Source organism: Seriola lalandi, unplaced genomic scaffold (assembly GCF_002814215.2).
Source record: "Seriola lalandi dorsalis isolate HSWRI2012SDOR001 ecotype SW California unplaced genomic scaffold, Sedor1 jcf7180002054591, whole genome shotgun sequence".
Taxonomy (NCBI): Eukaryota; Metazoa; Chordata; class Actinopteri; order Carangiformes; family Carangidae; genus Seriola; species Seriola lalandi.
Window position 1 is genome coordinate 1258258 of NW_019525144.1, and position 18673 is coordinate 1276930.

The following is an 18673-nucleotide window of genomic DNA, read 5'->3' on the forward strand; positions in this document are numbered from 1 at the left end:
TCAGCACTCATTAGTGAAAGAGAGAATCCCCGAATGAGGAGTGCTGTGACAGGCAGGACTCTCGTTAAGGGACTGTACACACACACACACACACCACACACACACACACACACACACATACATAGGGTCAGGCTGCCTCGGTGCACAGAATCAGCCCAACATCAATTAGTTCATGGATGCATGCAATATAGTCTGTGAGTGTAGTGGCCCCAGCAACAGCTCTGTTAATGCCGACCCTGTTGGAAATGAAGATTCAGGGCAGGAAAATAAAGGACAGTGAAACCAAGTCACTTGTGCATGCAACACTACTGGGGAGCAGATTGTCCTAGTGGTGCACTAAATAATAGGTTCCTGTTGAGAAGTCAATGAGATCAAACTAATCTAATTTAAATTGGAACGGGTTTTTTTGTCATAGATAACCTGAAATAAACAAAAATTTGATGTATGTTTATACTTCTGGAAACATTAATAGACATCTACTGAGCAGATATAACTGGGGCAGAGATGGATAGAAACAGCAGGTAAATCAAAGGACTTGGATCCAGGGGCGGCTATTTGTTTTGGTCTGATCCTGCTTATTAGTTGATGTTTTGCTCAGTTTTATGCAGATGCTTCTTATCTGCCAGGCAGGATCTCCACTGAGATACAACTAGCTCAGGATAGGAAATACTGAGTTCATTTAAAATATATGACTCAATTATTTCATCATTTTAACAGTGAGTGGATTCAGACGGGGCATATGATGTTTGCCAAACCTTATGTGCACGATCAACTGATGAATACGGTGTGTAAACACATCACATATGTTCTGATAATTAGCACCATTACTGCCTGTTTATTCATAATATATTAACCAATAAACACATTAAGATAATGAAAAGCGCCATTTTAGAGAAACAAGGAAATGCTCTGGGCGATCATGCATTGTGGGCTCTGTCGATGGAACATATTTTTACGTCATTATCTGAACATATGGGAGTATGCAGCGCTCCTGAATTATGAACATAAATTGAGTGATTGGAGTTTGCATTAGTCCTGGACTGCTCAAGGCTGTCACACAACTATTGTCTGTGACGGCACTGTGGAGCGTGGTGGAAATGAGAGGGTTAATTAACTGAGAAGACTGTAAGATGGTGCTGGAGCATACGGTGTGATGGAATAGCTTTTGAATTATGGAACAGTGGAATGCTGTGGCTGGTGGCGTCCGGCCATATGTCAGTGTATCCCTCCTGTGTCTAGCTGGGGACAGCTGGTCAGATTGCTCATGTTCAACCGAGTTAGGGACCAATCAATCAAAATGGGGCAGCTTGTTGAGTTGTTTAATCGGGGGCAAGAATAAAGCATGGGACTCTATTGTGATTCTATCACTTTAGTGCCATTACGGATTTGTCAGGAACTGTTAGCAGATATGAAATCACTCTCTAGTCTCACCACCTGATATTTTGAAAGTTGAATATAAAATCTTTCTCTGTTGGTTCTGTTTTAGTTTGCTTAACAAAACTGCTCTGCCATTTTGACCATCACTTTATTGGAAAAATAGAGCTTGGAATCAAGAGACCAGCCTGGTTAAATAGAGGTCACATAAAAATGAAAAATGTCTGCTTCGGCAGCTGTGCAGCATCTCCATGATGTTTCCCACATCCATGGGTCAGTGTTACATTTTTCATCTCGTGAAAAGAAATGGTAGATAAAACACGCATTCCTCCCTTTCAGCCGATGACCTGTGCAGACTTGTGGAATGGAAAATGTATAGATGGTGAATCAGAAGTTGTCTTTTGAGTAAGAACCAAAAGAATTGTCTATTCAGAAATAAAAAATGAAATATTATCGAAGTCCAGAAAAAATTAAGTGACTAGATATAATGTTTGACTATTTTATGCTGGAATTCAAATATAATTTCCTCCTACAATGGTTCAGATGTTGGTAAAATTATTCTATATCTGTGTTTTTTTTATCACAGTAATTTTAAAGTAATTGTCAATTTCAAGGATTTATATTGACGTCCCAAAAAGAACAGAGTCCCCCAGATGACTGCACAGATCTTATCCTGCTGTTTGTCTCTGGTATGGGTCTGTTCCCAGGGATTTGGATTCTGCAGTGTGCATGTGCCTCTGGGTATATCTGTCTATCTGTCCTGTCTACAGCATGAGGCTTTTTGTCACTGTGCATGTTCACAAGATGCATTATACATATGTAGTGCATCTGTGGTGGTTATAAAAGGTCTGACAGTTTCTGTACATAAAAAAAATAAATAAATCTGGTATTCTTGTAACAGTAGTTGTAGCTATCCAAAAATATCTAAGGCAGAGACTGTGCCAAAGCAGCTATTTGCCTTCACAGCATGGCATGACGGAGATAGCTGGCTATTGTCTTAGTCTCTGCTGGGCCAAAATGATATGGTCACACTGATCAATAGTCTCTGTTACACATGATGTATTTCCCATGGCTCTGGCTGTCTGCTTCACTCCATCTGTCCCCGACTGTCGCAAATTTCTGCAGCCTCTCTCTCTCTCAGTCAGACATACACACGCATACGTGCATGCTCGCACGCACGCACAGACACACATAAGGCCTGTTTATTTTGAGCTTGGCTTGAGTTCCCTTGAGAACAGTGGAACATTTAGGCACAAAATAAGGCTGCTGTAACTTTTGACCTGCTCCTATGAAAAATTATGTTTACTTGACATCAACTAGGATGATTACGCAATTACCACAGCCTTAAAAATATGTACAGACACACAGGAAATTGGTAAAGAGCCAGGACTTTAAAAAAAAGTGAATTTGGGACTGTAGGAAGAAAGTGATTGAATTAGTTGTTGGATGAGCAAGTGGGCGCGTGATTGAACAATGCTGGTCAGCTTAATCAGTTTAGAAAAAGGATGGAGAAATGATGCTTACCAGTCCGTCACTGCTGTAACTAATCTCAGAGACCATCCTCTTATTAATTGTTTATCGCTGATAGACCATGAAATGAACAATTAGATTGGAACATCAATACATTTCACACTTTGATGCTGATGTGGAATACCAAGTGAAGTGAATCCTAATACAGACAGCAGCATCATTATGCAAACATTAAGCTCCATTATATTGTGTTTGTCTGTTTTTATTTTCATCAAGGTCAACATTTAGCGTTTAGTCTTGCATTTCCTTCATAGATTTGTTGTTTATGGATTATTTGGCATATGGTACATTGTCTTGTGAAACATGCCTTCGTGTTTCCTGGTTTTGTTAAGTGTTTCATATACAATATCACCTCACTGTTATTCCAGCTGTATTGCTGCTGTAAAATCAGAACAACTCTCGACTCCTGTAGAAACAGCTACAACACAATGCATCATTTGAGGCCTATACAACTTAATAATGGAGGAGAATGAACTACTTAGTTGTGTCTCAAACAAATGCGTATGGAATAAGAAATAGTTCCACAACTGTTGTGAGTTACATACTGGACAATGTTTGCCATTTAGCAGTGTGTACACATGAATTTTAAGGGATCAGGGATCAGCTGCCTCCGCAAATCCACAAAACAATTTCCTCTTCATATTCTTAGTATTCCAGAAAGTTGGCTCATATTGTATTAGGCAAGAGTTCTTATAGGGTTTTGATAACAACCATCTGAGTTACTGTTTTGCCTCTTTATCATGCAGTGCTCTCTGTATTTCTCCCAGTATTGTTTAAGGTAATTATTGATCACTGTCTCGTCCTAGGAAGCTGCAGTGACCTAAGTAGAGTGCTGTTAGTTAAAACATCAATCTGCCATAAGTAAACAGAGTAAGAGAGCATCAGGGAAATCTTTTCCTTTGCTGCATAAACTTCTGCCACCGCAAGAGCAGTTTGTTGTTTAAGCAGTGTATCAGTAATGATCTGAAGGCCTTTGATTGTTGGAGAGAGAATATTTAAGAATACTTAATACACATGCAGTGTTAGAGAAAGCTGCTGTTTGGTCACTGTTATAGCAGAACACATGGCACACAGAAAACAATTAATTGTGAAATTTTGATTTATTAGCACATAGAATGAATCAATGGTGGATGTAGTATGTGTTTGTTACAGACAGTATGGACAAGTATAATGAGTATATGTGTACCGTATGCAGATACTGTATGTCCAGTGCATAGAGATAAGGCATTTTAAACTTGTTTAGATATGGCACCCAAGTGAGCAAATCCTATGTGTGTGTGTTTTTTTTGGCAGGCCTGTATGGTGTCAGGAACACTGAGCTGTGAGAGAAACAGCTCACCACAAGACCGTCTGGGCTCAGCAGGAAGTACCTCCATATTTACTTCCAAGTCAACCTCAGACGTCATGTGGATCAGATGCCTGCTCTTCGTCTCGACCTTGTGTGCTCCAATTGCCATCGGTAAGCTACAAGTCCACACACACATTAACATCCAGGAGAGTGTAAATGCAGCCTAGACTCGAAACCTTTTTTTTTTTTTGATGCTGTGTCACAGAGTCTAAAGTTTTTAGGCGGAATTTAACATATTGTGTTTTAAAATGCAGCCAAAGGTTTAGAGCTATTTACTGACCATTAAGTGCTAGCTTAACGTTAGCCCTGGTGACTGCATGCAGCACTCCTGTCCTCGCAGTGAAGCTGCACAGAATTCACAGAAGATTTTTTAACATGTCACACAGGCGAAAATAATAAAATGGTTGATGGCCGAATTCCATTTAGTTGCTTCAGTTTCAAGGTCCTGGTATTGAGCATGCTGACTCACTGTCACACTTACTGGGGCACTCAACTAGAACAGAATGTTATTAGTAACACCTGTGCTTCTCTTGCGATGAAAAGTCAAAATCTTCTGTGGTGGTTTTCACTAAAAAGAGATGGTATTTGTTGCTGCACGAATGTAAATACTGCAAGTTGCACTACATTAGAAGCCAGTCTAGATACATCTGCACACACTTGTGTGCATGTCTACTTTTTGTATAAATTTGCATCCACATGTTCGGATTTCCTTTATATAGCCACAACTACGAAATGAAGTAGTAACTGAATGGCTTATCTGACCCCACACACCCAAGCAGTTGCTAGAAACACTACAGTTGCAAAAATAAGGAAAGACCTAGTTACTCTTTTTCATTTACAGGTGTCCTCTTTTCTTATTGCTTTGCACATTTCTGTCTCTCTCTCTCTCTCTCTCTCTCTCTCTCTCTCTCTCTCTCTCTCTCCATGTCTTACAAACACACACACACACACACACACACACACACCCACACAGCACAGTGCAGATGCAGTAGGTTGTCTGTATGTTTCCTCCTCTCCCTTGTGATGGTGGGCTTTGAAGACTCCTAGAGGGAGCTCTGGCCCACTTGGACTTAATCCTATTAATGGCTGCTGTCAATCACGCTGTTGTGAGGAAAAACTGCTGCACACGTGCAGACAAATACAACACACACACAGACACACACTGCTTGTTCACATGACTGCTGACATGCTTGCATGCAGATGATATACTTTAAACACTGAAATACTGCACACCCAAATGGACAGAGATCCTCCTCAAAAAGACACACGCATAAACACACTCGAGCACACACAGGAAGTGTTCACAGGCAGCCACTTAGACACACAAACACTGAGGGCTTTGCTTTAGCACCAGGAGATGAGTTTCAGTCAAAGGTATTTGCATCAATGTCTAAAGAATAAGTCGACATATGCAAATCAGGCTGTTTATACTTAGCAAGGATTAGTTGAAACAAAGACAGTTTAGCTTGAGGACACACAGCAGCAAGCACTCCATCTTCTCCACCGAGCCGTGTCTTGTCATTATTTCAGGGTTATGTTGAGACATATAAAAGAGAATAGGAAAGCATGAATTTCTGGACAAAAATCACCGGGGTTTAGAGAATATTTCTGTCATGAACACTGTTTAACCTGACACAGTGGACTTGTTGATCATGTTGCTGGAAGCAGGAGCTGGAGAAATGGTTACAACCATACAATGAACATCACTGCAGAGGACCTCAAACAAACTGTGGTAAATATGTGGACATTTCACAGTGTTAAAGGAAGGTTAGGGCTATTCTTTATTTTCCTTGTCAATAAATGGCATGAAAGGACAGCAGCCAACCATGTGTTAGTCTACCTTTCAATACTTTGTCTTCCCAGCTCTGTCTGTGGCACTCACCCCCAAGGCTATTTGTTCCTTCCTAAATCCTTAAAAACAGGTCACAAATATGTGATTTCATTTAAATAAAATGCTAAGTCACTTCTTAAAAGCAGCTGGGCATTGCAGTTGAATGTTACTGAAGCAGGAGAAACGAGTGCATTTGTCAGAGACTGTTCTCAGGTATGGAATAATACATTTCAATGTAAAGTGCAATGCTAATGGTCATCCTAGTGAAAAAACCTATCACTCAGTGCAACTCATTTATGTTTTATTTTTTTGGACAATGATACGATAAACATCTGCACACTCTGATCTGTGCGATATTCATTTAATGAGGCAACTTCTTTAAGCATCCCAAGGGAAAAGGTTCCCTCAAATTGTACCGGCTGGATTGTGCAGATGGTTTTCCTATCATACATTGAATCACAGCACCTCCAACAAGCCTTTATTTGGTGAGAAGTGATCTATATTTGACTTGAACGGTTTTTGGATAACATTACAGACGAAAAAAAAGAAAGAAGCTATATCAGGCTTTGGCTACAAAGGCGGTACTTGTTCGCAGATCCAATTCATTGTTGTTTTTGATCTTTTCATGGGATTTATTGACAATAAGCTTTATCCTCCAACATTTCTTTTGCACTTTTAAAACATGTTGTTTTTGCTCTAACTCAGACAACCCACATTTCAGACACCAACACTGGCCAAACACTTTGGCAGTTCAAGTGAGAGATCACCTTTTAAATCTCTCTCTTCTTCCCTCTCACCCTCTCCTTCTCCTTCTTTCTATCTATCCACCTCTTTCGCCACTCTCTTGTTCTTGGCCCAAATGTAAAAATCGATATCCTTTTGTTTCAGCCCCCTGAGGCAATGAGAGTGTCTGAATAAGATTGTCTGTACTGTCCGTGGCTGCCAAGTTTCTGTCACCACTTACACAACTAATGAGAGACACATTAACATGCACTTGCCAGCTCACACGTTATTGAATGTGTGCAAAGACTTGCCTAGACACTGGCATGTACCGTATGTGCGTAAGTGTGAGTGTGTATCATGTGTCTGTATGACTGCACATGCTTGTTTGGCAGGAAGTGACAGAAATATGTGCAGAGTAAGTCCTTCGGAGGCAGATTAAACACAGTGCAGTTTTATAGGTGAGGCTGCGGATATAAATAGATGAATTAAAAGGTGACAGGATGGTGTGTGAGAGTCAGAGCATTTACTGCTGCTTATGAAGGCAGAGTGGCTTTTAATTGGAATACAGATAGACCCCTCATTTAAAGTGTGTGTGCAAGTAAGTGTGAATGTGTGTGTGTGTGTGTGTGTGTGTGTGTGTGTGTGTATATGTGTGTGTGTTTGTTTGTGCCATAATGCTGTCTTTATGCCCAGCAGAGACCCTGTAAGGCAACACTGTAAGACATCTGATCCAAAGCCAGTCTAGACAGCTGCCTTACAATACTACGTATTGATCCCCGTACGCTTCAATTAACCCTCTCTTCAGAATTTACATTCAGGCTCACGGAGGCGGACATGATGCAGCCATTGAAAAACTAATAAACTAACACTCATATTAACACAGTAATGACCCAGTGCCCTAAGCACTTCCCTCTCATGTGCACAAAAACGCATGAGGTCCCTCAAATCCTCAGCTACTACTGAGACACACATTTTATCTGAATGTGTGCTTAAGGTCTAATCATAGCCTGTGGTGATATACGTGTCTGTGTGTGTGTGTGTGTGTGTGTGTGTGTGTGAGAATGTGTGTGTGTTCATTAGAGAGGACATTTTCAGTAAATGTCACTTATATATCAGTCTTATCTCTAAGCTAGCGCCTGCCATTATCAATGTGGGGCCCTCAGGTGCCAGCCACCATACAGATATTGGCTGCACTGGCTGTGAATTTCTGCCTCCACATGCCATCACTCCGAGCATTTGTATGCATGTGTGTGTGTGTGCGTGTTTGTGCGTGTGTGTGATGGTGAAGGGCAGTATTAAGTTGAGCCCGGGCAGAGTGTCATTGAGCTCATTCAGATTCTTTGCGGCATTCGTGTAACCATGACGCTCCTCCAGCCAATGAGGGAGCCAAGGGAGGGAGGACAGGGTTGCTATGGTTACTGTGACAGGGAGAGCAGGGAAGGTGGTGCTGCGCCTCGCCTTTCAGGGATGTTGTAGGTCTTGTGTTTGAAGTAAGGGTATATGTCTGTTCATTGTGCCGGCTCATACGTGCACGTGATACGCTTGCATGTGCTTTGAGGAAATGATTTGGAAGGGCTTGACAGGATGTATTCTTCAATAAAGACACGTGGTGTAGAACAACAAGTAGTCACAATTACTGGACCTGTAGCTCCACAGACTCAGATTTAATATACTGTGTTTTATTTGTTTATTCAACGGGGACAATGCATATTATGTATATTGCAGCAGATATAGCTAAAATTCTCAGATGAGGTCCTTGGACAGGGGTAGCAATATGACACATAATATGAAGCCATGTAAAATTAGGTACAATAAAATCCACTTTACAGTTATAGTAGAGCCAGGAGTTACTGACAAAACTGAACAACACAGCTGAATACCTCAGCTGATAACCTATCTATCAAGGGATGATGGCTGATGCTCCCAGGGCATTGCTGCTCTTGAGAAGAGAGAATAACAACATCCAAGCTGCACCACAGCAACCCAAATCCCTGGAAACATCCAGCCCCACACCACTGATATCACTGCACCCAACTCTAACCACAAGACAATACTGCATGTGTGTGGTGTGTTAGTAAACACATAATTATAGCATAAGGACACAAGGAAGTTTTTGGATGACAAAGTAGTTGTCTGTGACTAGACTGACAACACTTGTTAGTAGGATAAGATATAATACATGAGTGTTCATTGAGATAGATTCATCGAGTGTTGTCAGAAGTTTGAAAAAATAAAATAACCCTCAGCATCATCTTTTAACATATTAAAAAGTAAACAAATAATAAATTAACATATTTAATTGAATATGTAACTTACTTACAGTATGTTATTTAATAAAAAATGTCAATAGATCATCTGAAATATATTAAATTATAACATGAGTACACACACACACACACACACACACACACAAGCAGTAAAATAAAAAACAGAATGACCACATGAGATCAGTGCCACGTTATAGTGCTGGTAGACATTTTGACTTGTCACAGCAGGAACAGCACAGGTGTAATTGATTTGATAACACTGAAAATGGTTTGCATTCAGTGTAGATGAGCTAGTCTCGGGGTCCTCGTATTTGGTATGCTGGCTCATGGCTTATTGGGACACTTCATGGGACTGAGTCATTGTTATCGAAATTGTTTTTGATGATGACAAGGCAAAATGCCTGCTGTGAGAAAGGTCTGGAGTGTGATAGCAGCACATGGTGGAAGGTGGGGCATCTTAGAGGAAAAGCTCATACTTTCTTGAAGCACTTTTTAAAAAATTTATTTTTATTTTTTTTTGCAGATTTTCAGGTTTGAGGTCATAGGATATCTAGTCTTAATAAGTCAGTGGCAACTTGATTGCTGTTTGGTCGTACAGAAGTTTCATTATCCAAGAGACTTCATCAGTTGCACTCATTAAACAAGGCAGGAAGCAAAGCAACAGCACTAAAAAGATCTGGGACAGATCAGTGGCTTCAATCTCATTGGAATTAATGACATGTTTCCTATTTCAGTACAGTAAGGGCGGATGTATGCATCAAATTTGCAACTTCTGAGAATAATTAGGCATCGCCATCTATGAATAATCTCCACAGCACTAAATGCCTGTTGAAATTGCCAGGCACTTACTCTCTACCTAGAATGATGTCTAAAACTGCCAACTGCAAAACAGTAATTATCAAGTCAGCTCACTTGCAACAGTGGACATGCACTTATGAAAAATCTTCTGTGATGCTATTGTTTTCTATAGTGTGGATAATTAGTCTATGTGACAAGTATACAAATACAGTTTTAGTTGAACACAGCCTGTGCTTTGTACAATTCAGGCCTCCATATTTTTTTAAAGACAGCCTCACAAATAAATGTTCAGTTGTCGTTAAATCAAAAAACATCTTTGGACCAATGTGTGTGTTTGTGTGCCTGTGTGTCCAGCCTACGGCCGTGCCCCTATCCCCATGGCAGTGGTGCGCAGGGAGCTGTCCTGTGAGTCCTACCCCATCGAGCTGCGCTGCCCGGGCACAGACGTCATCATGATCGAGAGCGCCAACTACGGCCGCACCGATGACAAGATCTGCGACTCGGACCCGGCGCAGATGGAGAACACGCGGTGCTACCTGCCTGATGCATACAAGATCATGTCACTCAGGTCAGTGTATACAGTATATGTGTGATGTGGAAAGTACAAATGCATGTGAGAGTGTGAAACCCATGTGCCAGGTGCCGCGGTCGACATCCTGTGTAGAAAGTCTACCTCATGTCTCACATTTTGAGGGGATTTTAGAACAAAAATCGGACAACCACAGTGAAAATAATGAATTCTGTTTGTTGTCCTGTTGATCAACTTTGTCCCATGGTATGTTTTGGTGGAAAATGTGCAAGGTTCACTCATGGCGCAAAGAGCTTCAGCCAAAACAGCAACACTTTAAATTGCTCTACTGATTTGTAAAAAAGAGGAGACAGATGTCTCTCAGTCCCAGAGACCCTAGCTACTGTAGATGTGCAGTGTCAACCGTTCATTTAGTATTCATCCTGGTGAAGTATCAATGTCAAGTTCAGCATTACTCGCACGTCAGCTCACCTTCACAAAGTTGACAGCAAACAACAGCGACATAAAATGACACAACAGTGCAGCATACCTGTCAGGTTCAGTGTTCAGTGTAAAAAAGGAGAAAGGTGATGGAAAATCTGTGGAAACCAGTGTAACTCATGACCCCCCCCCCCCACTTCACGCATTTCTGCTTCTCCTGTACATGCAGTACAATGCCATACAACTGTCGGACAATGGAAATTACTCAAGTAACACTTCCTGTACAGCTGGCTGGTGTGATCGCCTCCTCACTTGACAGCCGCACAGCGACTAAACCCAGGACGAATGCTCCAAAATATTTGCGGTTTATCAGCTTAGTTTTGATGTTCTTTAATAGTATAATAATCCATAAACTGTTCACTGCTATGAGATACCAATAAAGGCATTACAAAGTAAACATGAGACTTGAAAGATGTGGGTTAGGTATCATAATTTTAATAGCCAAATATGTCCTGCTCTAACCCACATTACTGAGTCTCAGGGGCCCAGAGTGGAGACATGTTGGACCCATGAAGATTTTTCTGTCTCAATATTGCTGCCTCTCTCTCGCTGACTCCTCTGTCTCTCTGTCGAACCACCTGTCTGCGTCATGTGGCGCCGCCGCTCTGATTGTGATTGCTTTGGCCTGGCTCACTCTCTCCATTCGCTCTGGCAGCTGCAGCTTGTGTGGCCACTCTCCTACAGGCCTTGATATCCATAATTTAAACACATGCGCACAAGCAGATACACACAGCATGTGCCACACACAGCATACACTGCCCAGGGGCTACACCAGACTTTAAGCTCCAATTAGCAGAGCCAGAGGCCAAACTAAATCTTGAGGGATCCTCACTGGAGGTGACTCAGACTGGAAACAACTGTTTATCACATATATTTTCAGTATTTGTGTGTGTGTGTGTGTGTGTGTGTGTGTGTGTGTGTGTGTGTGTGTGTGTGTGTGTGTGTGTGTGTTGCAAAAGCCTGTGAGTGAGTTGTTGTATGTGTCACTGCACATATATGTGCACAGACACGAACGAATCTCAGCTCAGATATGCCCATGCACACAGTGAGTGTGTTTTAAAAGCACCAGTGTTTCTCATAAATGCACATGGTGAATCTTTGGGTTTGTACTCATGTCTAATGTGTGTGTTTGCGCACTCGTGTGTGTGTGTGTTTGTGCACTGGCGTGTTGAAGACTTTATTGAGGCTTTTGCACAAATTGCAATGGGGTTGTGTGTGATTGCTCTTTCCCATACTCACACACCCCTCTTCTTCAGTCTGTTTCAGCCTGTCTGGTTTCCACTCTGTCATTCCCTCTATGTCTGTATCGTCTCTGGCTTTCAAGCCCAGCTCAACTGGCTGATAAAATCAGAGCATGTTCCGCCTGCCCAGTGTTTCCTCAGTATCACATTCTCTCTTTGTTTTCCTCTCTACCACTCTCCAAGGCCATGGAGTGTGTGTCTATGTACGTGTCCACGTGCATGTGTGTGCGTGCATATGTTTGTCTCTGTGTGTGTTTGTGTGTGTGTGTGCGTGTGTGTGTGTGCCCATACCACATAATTGGTCTTGATATCAAAGCCTCATATCTCCAGAGGGTCTCACAAGGCTTCTCAGGCAACCTAGAGAGGACCTGATATCGCTGCATTTCCCAGATTATCTCCCCATTGGGATACACTGGGTTGAAGGGGAAACGAAGCCGTGGCCATGAAAGTTACGCTTAATCTGTTTTAGCGATATACTGGCCTCAGTTCAATGACTCACTCCGTTTTATCAGGTTTTCAAGTGAAGCGCTTCTATTTGAAAATGGCTCCGGAGCATTCTTTGTTTTAACTTCCATTTTATTTCGTTGGTTTGACTTTTGTTCATTATTGAATTAAGAAAATGTACATATGATTCCAGGTTTAATTGCTTTATTTGGCTGACTCTATTAGAACAAGTCCCCTCCACTGCTTTCTATATGTGATTTCCTGAAAGTCAGGATCATTTCCATTGTGTTTGTTAAAGCAGCCGTGCTGGCTACAGCTAGGGTGTGGTAAGGCTGAGTGTACATTCAAGTGTCACCGGGGAGAGTTATATCAGGACAACATGAAGCATTTGAAGGTTTGGGCTGTTCGGTGCTGCACGGGGAGAGAGCTGCGAGCCAAAATGGTGGAATGCCTGCAAGTTAGAACGATCTACTGACATAAAAGTGACTTGATGGCTTCTACGGAGATGCTTCTCAATGCATTCCTTGTCCCTTACTGGTACTTGAGTGCTTCATAGACCGAATACCTTTCAGCGCACTCTCTCCTCTCTCTCTCTCTCTCTCTCTCTCTCTCTCTCTCTCTCGCTCTCTCTCTCTCTCTTTCTCTCTCTATCTGTCCCGCACACATGCATTCAGGCACTTATGTGTGGACACTGAAGAATGTGTAGGCGCACACGGGCACACAAACTCTGTTTTGCTACCCCTGCCACAGCTACCATGTTAGAAAATTACTTCTGGACTTCAAACAGACTTTCCCCTGACACCTCTATACCGCCTCACCCACCTTGTCACCTTGTTTGCCCTTCTGCTTTTCTTTCTCTCTCCTCTCCCCTTCTCTATTGCTCTCCCCTTTTTCTCTGCCTTCCCATCCCTCTTGAAGAAGTCCCTCAACACAAAGGAAAACCACTTTGACAAGAAAGACAAGGGTAGGGAGTTGTTCCCCCTTCTCTTCCGCTCCCCCTCTCTCCCTTGCTTTTGAAAGTGTTAAATAACAACATGGTTTATTTATTATTCTCCTATCTGTCACTCTCTTGATATCCCCAATTTTGTCACTCCAATTCCATTTTTTTCCTGCAATCTTTTCATTCCTCAAATTGCTTCTCACTCCCTACTTCTCACCCTCATTGTCACTTACTTTCTCCTCACCATCTGTTTCAGTTTTCATGGCCCTTTCCTGTTTTTCCAATTCAATTCTTTCTTTCCCTAGCTCAGAGGAAAGGTTGGGTTGAGCCTTGAAGGCAGGGGCTTATGTGGATGCTGCATCACAGCCTGTATTTTACAGTATATATTTTATACGAAGACCCCCTCTTGACCAAGTGTGCCAGGGCTGAAGGCTGTAGAGGCATCCCTAGTCTCAAGATTAAGCCCCAGCCTTCAATGGCCCCAAGGATCCTAGGTGCACTATCTTTGTAAACACACAACTATGCACCAGCCCGGTGTGCACACACACCAATGAATACACATGCATGCATGCATGAAAATGCGTGCTTGCTCATGCATGTATGCTCACACACTCTCTCGCCCATGCACAGAAACACACACTCTTGCTCATCAGTTCCCGAGCTTGGTCAACTTCTTCTGGCAGCCTGTCTCTTTGGAACTGAGTCTCAGTCTTCAAAGCACCAGGCTAGTGTTCTAGTGTGTGAATGCATCTGTGTCTATATGCCCGCCTGTGTGTGCACATGTGAAAATGTGTACATCTATAGATGTTTGCTTTTGTATGTGTGTATGTGGGCTGGCAAGCGTGCACCCGCATGTTTGAACCATTCACATGGGAGACTGTAAAGAAACCTCTGAAGTTCGTTCCCTTTGACACAGAATTATAGAAAAGCTCTTGAATCAGTGACTGCAATCTAGTGCTGACCACGTGCTATAGTGCAGGGGTGTGTAAAGTAGTGAAGGATGCCATATAGACTGGCACTTTTTTTCAGGTATACCTGGTATACTTTATCTGTCTTCTCCATTTGAGAGTAATCCATCTCTGTAAGCACAGAAGGAGAAGAAGAGAGAGGCAGAACACATAATGATAGAGACATAGACAAATCAATTCTCTAAACCTACATAAATCTTCCATTTTTTATCATTATTCCAGCCCAGCGACTCTAGATAAGTACAAAAACAATATTATCTGGTAAAACGAAGTTTTGCTCCAAGTCTCTATTGTGTGTTTTGTGTGTGTAATGTCTTGTAGAAGTGGACTCACCAGGATATTAACAATTATATCTCGTTATTATATCTATCTCTGACTTTTTCTGTCAGTATCTGTGCACTTGTCTTCTTCCTCTGTTAACTATCCTGCTTCCCACTGAATGAGGTCATATCTGGAAATGTCCTACTTAATGTGTGTGTGTGTGTGTGTGTGTGTGTGTGTGTGTGTGTGTGTGTGTGTGTGTGTGTGTGTGCGTGTGTGTGCTGCCACCCTCATATAGTCACCACGGTTACAGGAGATGCCCTGCGGCACCCTAGGGGCCCAACTGTCACCCTTGCTCAGTGCGGTAATTAGGGCCCACACACATGCATGCATATGTACACATAAACACACACTCACACACACACACACACACACACACACACACACACACACCCACACACATACTCAAAGATAGATGCATATATTGAGAGAGGACATAGGAGTGAAGGTGCACTTAAAAACATACAAATTCTGGCACATGTGACAGAAATGAACACAAACGTTCATCACATGATTTTTTTTGTCCCTCACACATTGCCGCATTCTCCTCCATCCACCCACTCACACACCAATATACCTTCACCCTGACTGACAACTGCTGTTCTTCTGAAACCTCTGTATTTCAACATGTCAAAGTCTCCACTTTCTGACCCTTTTCTCCTGTCGCCACAGCTCTGCTGACCTTAGTTATCATGCTTCACCGAGCACCTAAGCTACATGGCTGCCTGAGAACGGTTTGAGAATGGTCTAGACACCACACACCCGCTCTATTTCTTTCTCTCTCTCCCACATACACATACAAAGTCTGACACATCCAGAGACTAACATGTGAGTCAGTGCCTCAGACACGCTCGCATATAGACAGTGACTGACTTCCTGCCTGACTTGATACTTAGGCATTGACATTGAAGTGCAGACCAGGACAGAAGAAACAGCCCTCCTCCTCATGCACATGCACATACATGCCTACACACAACAGCATGCATTTTTTTGCGCATCATGAGGTGAGGCTGACTAAATCGTACAAGACAGTGTCTCGGTTTGGTGTGGCTACGTCGTCTTGATGGTGATGGTGTCTTACACGCTCCTGTGCTTTTCACGAACCAGGAGAGACAGCTCAGCTGTCTGAAATGCTACTAGTCTTTTAGCTTTTAGGAGGATTTGGAGTTTGTGCAAGCAGGTGGTCTTGGATTAAACTGTGGTGGAAGAGGTGTCACATAGAGAAATGCACACACGTACACACAGATGTAAGGCAGGGAGAAACACGGGGATGCCAGCAGAGGAATGTTGCTAGGTGGAATCAGGAGGAAGACTCCCTGAGTGTGTCCTGGAATCGGACGATGTGGAAGTTGCCATGGTTACCAGTGTAAGAGGAGAGGGGAGGAGAGGAGAGGAGAGGAGAGATGGTGGAGCTCAAAAACTGTACTTGGCTGTCAGCCTGCGAGCAAGATAGAGGGCATAAAGTGTTTGTGTGCATTATTTGTGAGCCACTGTGTATGATAAGACACAATATTATTATTAAGCATTTTGTTTCTTGTAAAACAGTTTTTTATCCCAAAAAATAATGTCCTGTGGAAAAAGAATATTATTCAAATATGATTTGCTGTGAACAAAAACTTGCTTTTTAAAATGGTGAATTAACATGAATCACATATCCTGCTTCTATCCAGTTAGGATTTACACTCATTTCATTTTAACCTAAAAAAGAAAAAAAAAAACCCATCTCCAGCAGCCATATAGAAGTCGGATTACTCTGTCCTCAGAAAATTAAATTTGGTGTTGACACCCTGACAACGTTCTCCACACATTTCACATTCAATTCATTTTTTTTCAAATCATACGTTCTCTTAACAATGTCACAGGCATTATACAGGCTGCAAAAAGGGTGCCATTTGCATACAGCTCTGTATGCAGAGAGCAAGTTTGCAACCACCTTATTTTTTAAAACATCTTTTATCCGCTCACCGAAATGTGCCAGTGCGAGTGGGTGATTTTATTGACTCGACTGCAGTTTGTCGGGATTGGAGACGGAAAGCAAATTTTATTTACTGTTCAAGTGCACTTGACTCGAGTGGGTTCAGATCATCTTCCTATCAGTCATTTTCTATCACTGACATCTCTCATGCATGAGAATGTCAGGTGTACAGTTCATTTGACAGAAGCTACATATTGGACACACAATATTTATATGACGTGCTCAGAAAGAATGGGAGAATTACGGGAGAGAGTGACATCCTCTAGCCAAATATTAATAATGCAGCACATTTCAAAGCTTTTTCCCAATAGGGAAAACAACATTATTTTACCTGTGGCTTGTCTGACAGGCTGTTCGAGAGCTGACAGATACGCAGGGACCTCCGTGAAGTGTATTCGTGTTTGTGTGTCTGTGTGTTTCTGTGTATGTGTGTGGGAGAAAAAGAGCGAGACACATCTGTCATTTCTTATTTTAAGTGTGGTATGGCTGTGCTGGCATAGGATGTGATGCGTCTGCTTCACTATACCCCACGGTAGACATATACACAGATTTACTCACACTCACACCTGTCTGTGTTGCTCCTCTTCTTTTACCTCTGTCAATCACAATCCCTGCATCACTCCTCAATTACTTACTACCTCACAGTTCCTCTGCATCCTTTCATGCTCTCACCCGTTCGACATCCATTCCCATCACTCCATTTGTCCACCTCCAAACAGCCTACTGTATATGTGTGTATAACCACATCAGGGAGCTGAAACGAGGCCAGTAGCGCGAGAATCTCATATGTCTGTGTGTGTGCGTGTGTGTGTGTGTGTATGTGAGAGAGAGAGAGAGAGGCAGAGTGTATGGGCAGCCTAACAGCTTTTTATCCTGTAGCAAGATACAGTAACTGCGCTCTGTCTGCTGTCAAATGGCTTCCCTGAACTCCTGCAGGACATAAAGAGCCCCGTGAAATCACCTCTCCCTCTCTTCCTTTCTTTAGTTTCACAAACCGTCTTTTATTTTATGTTTTTCCAACTGCTCAACTCCTTCTGCTTAATTTTTCCCAGTTTGGGGATTTCAATTTAATTTCTTTTGAGAATGTGTTACAAGCTCATAAAATCTGTCATTTTTCTTACCATGGGAAATATTTTTAGGCTTATGAGACAAGCAGTTTTACAACACTGGATTCGTTCTGTTTTCATGGATAATTTGGACCGCTGATATAATGTAATTTATGGTGGCAATAATTCTTGTCAAGTTGTGTTTACTGTGATTGTCTGTGGAACTAGATGCTGGCTAAACCTCTTTTTTTTTCGGGGGGCGTTTTTTCAACTGAACTGCAGCAAAGTGAAGTAACAGTAAACAGTGGAGGAAACATTTGGGATTTACACATAAACAATTTCTAAAGGTCACTACATTCTAGACACCACTGAGAATGGACAAAAAAAATATTCTTTATTAAAGAAAAGGCGAACACGTGATCACAAGAAAAAACACAGTACATATCTGAATATCAGACATCAACTCCTTCACCTTCCCCTCTTTATATTTTAGTTTCAGATGATTTCAGTCAGTGTGGAGCTACGCCGACCCTCCCCACCATTTCCTCCATAGTCTGCCTCATTCTGGCTTTATGTATGAGTCCAGCTGTCAAGAGCAGAAAATGTTTTTCCAGTCTGTTTTCTGCAAGTTACCTCACAGCGTGGGTGAACAAGCAGAGAAAAATAAGATGGTGACATTATGCGCACCATGAGTCCATATTGCATGTTCCGACCAGTGCACAACTCTCCGAAGGAGCTCTACCAGTAGATTTCTCAGTATTCTGAACCATCAATGTTCCTGCTGCTGTAAAAAGAGAAACCAGAAGGTGCTCAGTAATGCAGTTCGAAAAGATGTTGCAAAGCAGCGCAGGGATTGTA

At 42.1% G+C, this 18673-nt stretch overlaps 1 protein-coding gene across 1 annotated transcript in view; it reads left to right on the forward strand.

The window, feature by feature from the left end:
* Positions 1-4200: 4200 nt before the first annotated feature.
* Positions 4201-18673, forward strand: part of adgrl3.1 (adhesion G protein-coupled receptor L3.1) — an 82751-nt gene continuing 68278 nt past the window's right edge. Inside the window, exons 1-2 of the mRNA XM_023419154.2 lie at positions 4201-4363; positions 10226-10439. Coding sequence (XP_023274922.1) covers positions 4204-4363; positions 10226-10439 — 374 coding nt within the window. The 5' untranslated portion in view covers positions 4201-4203. The remainder of the gene's footprint in view (positions 4364-10225; positions 10440-18673) is intronic.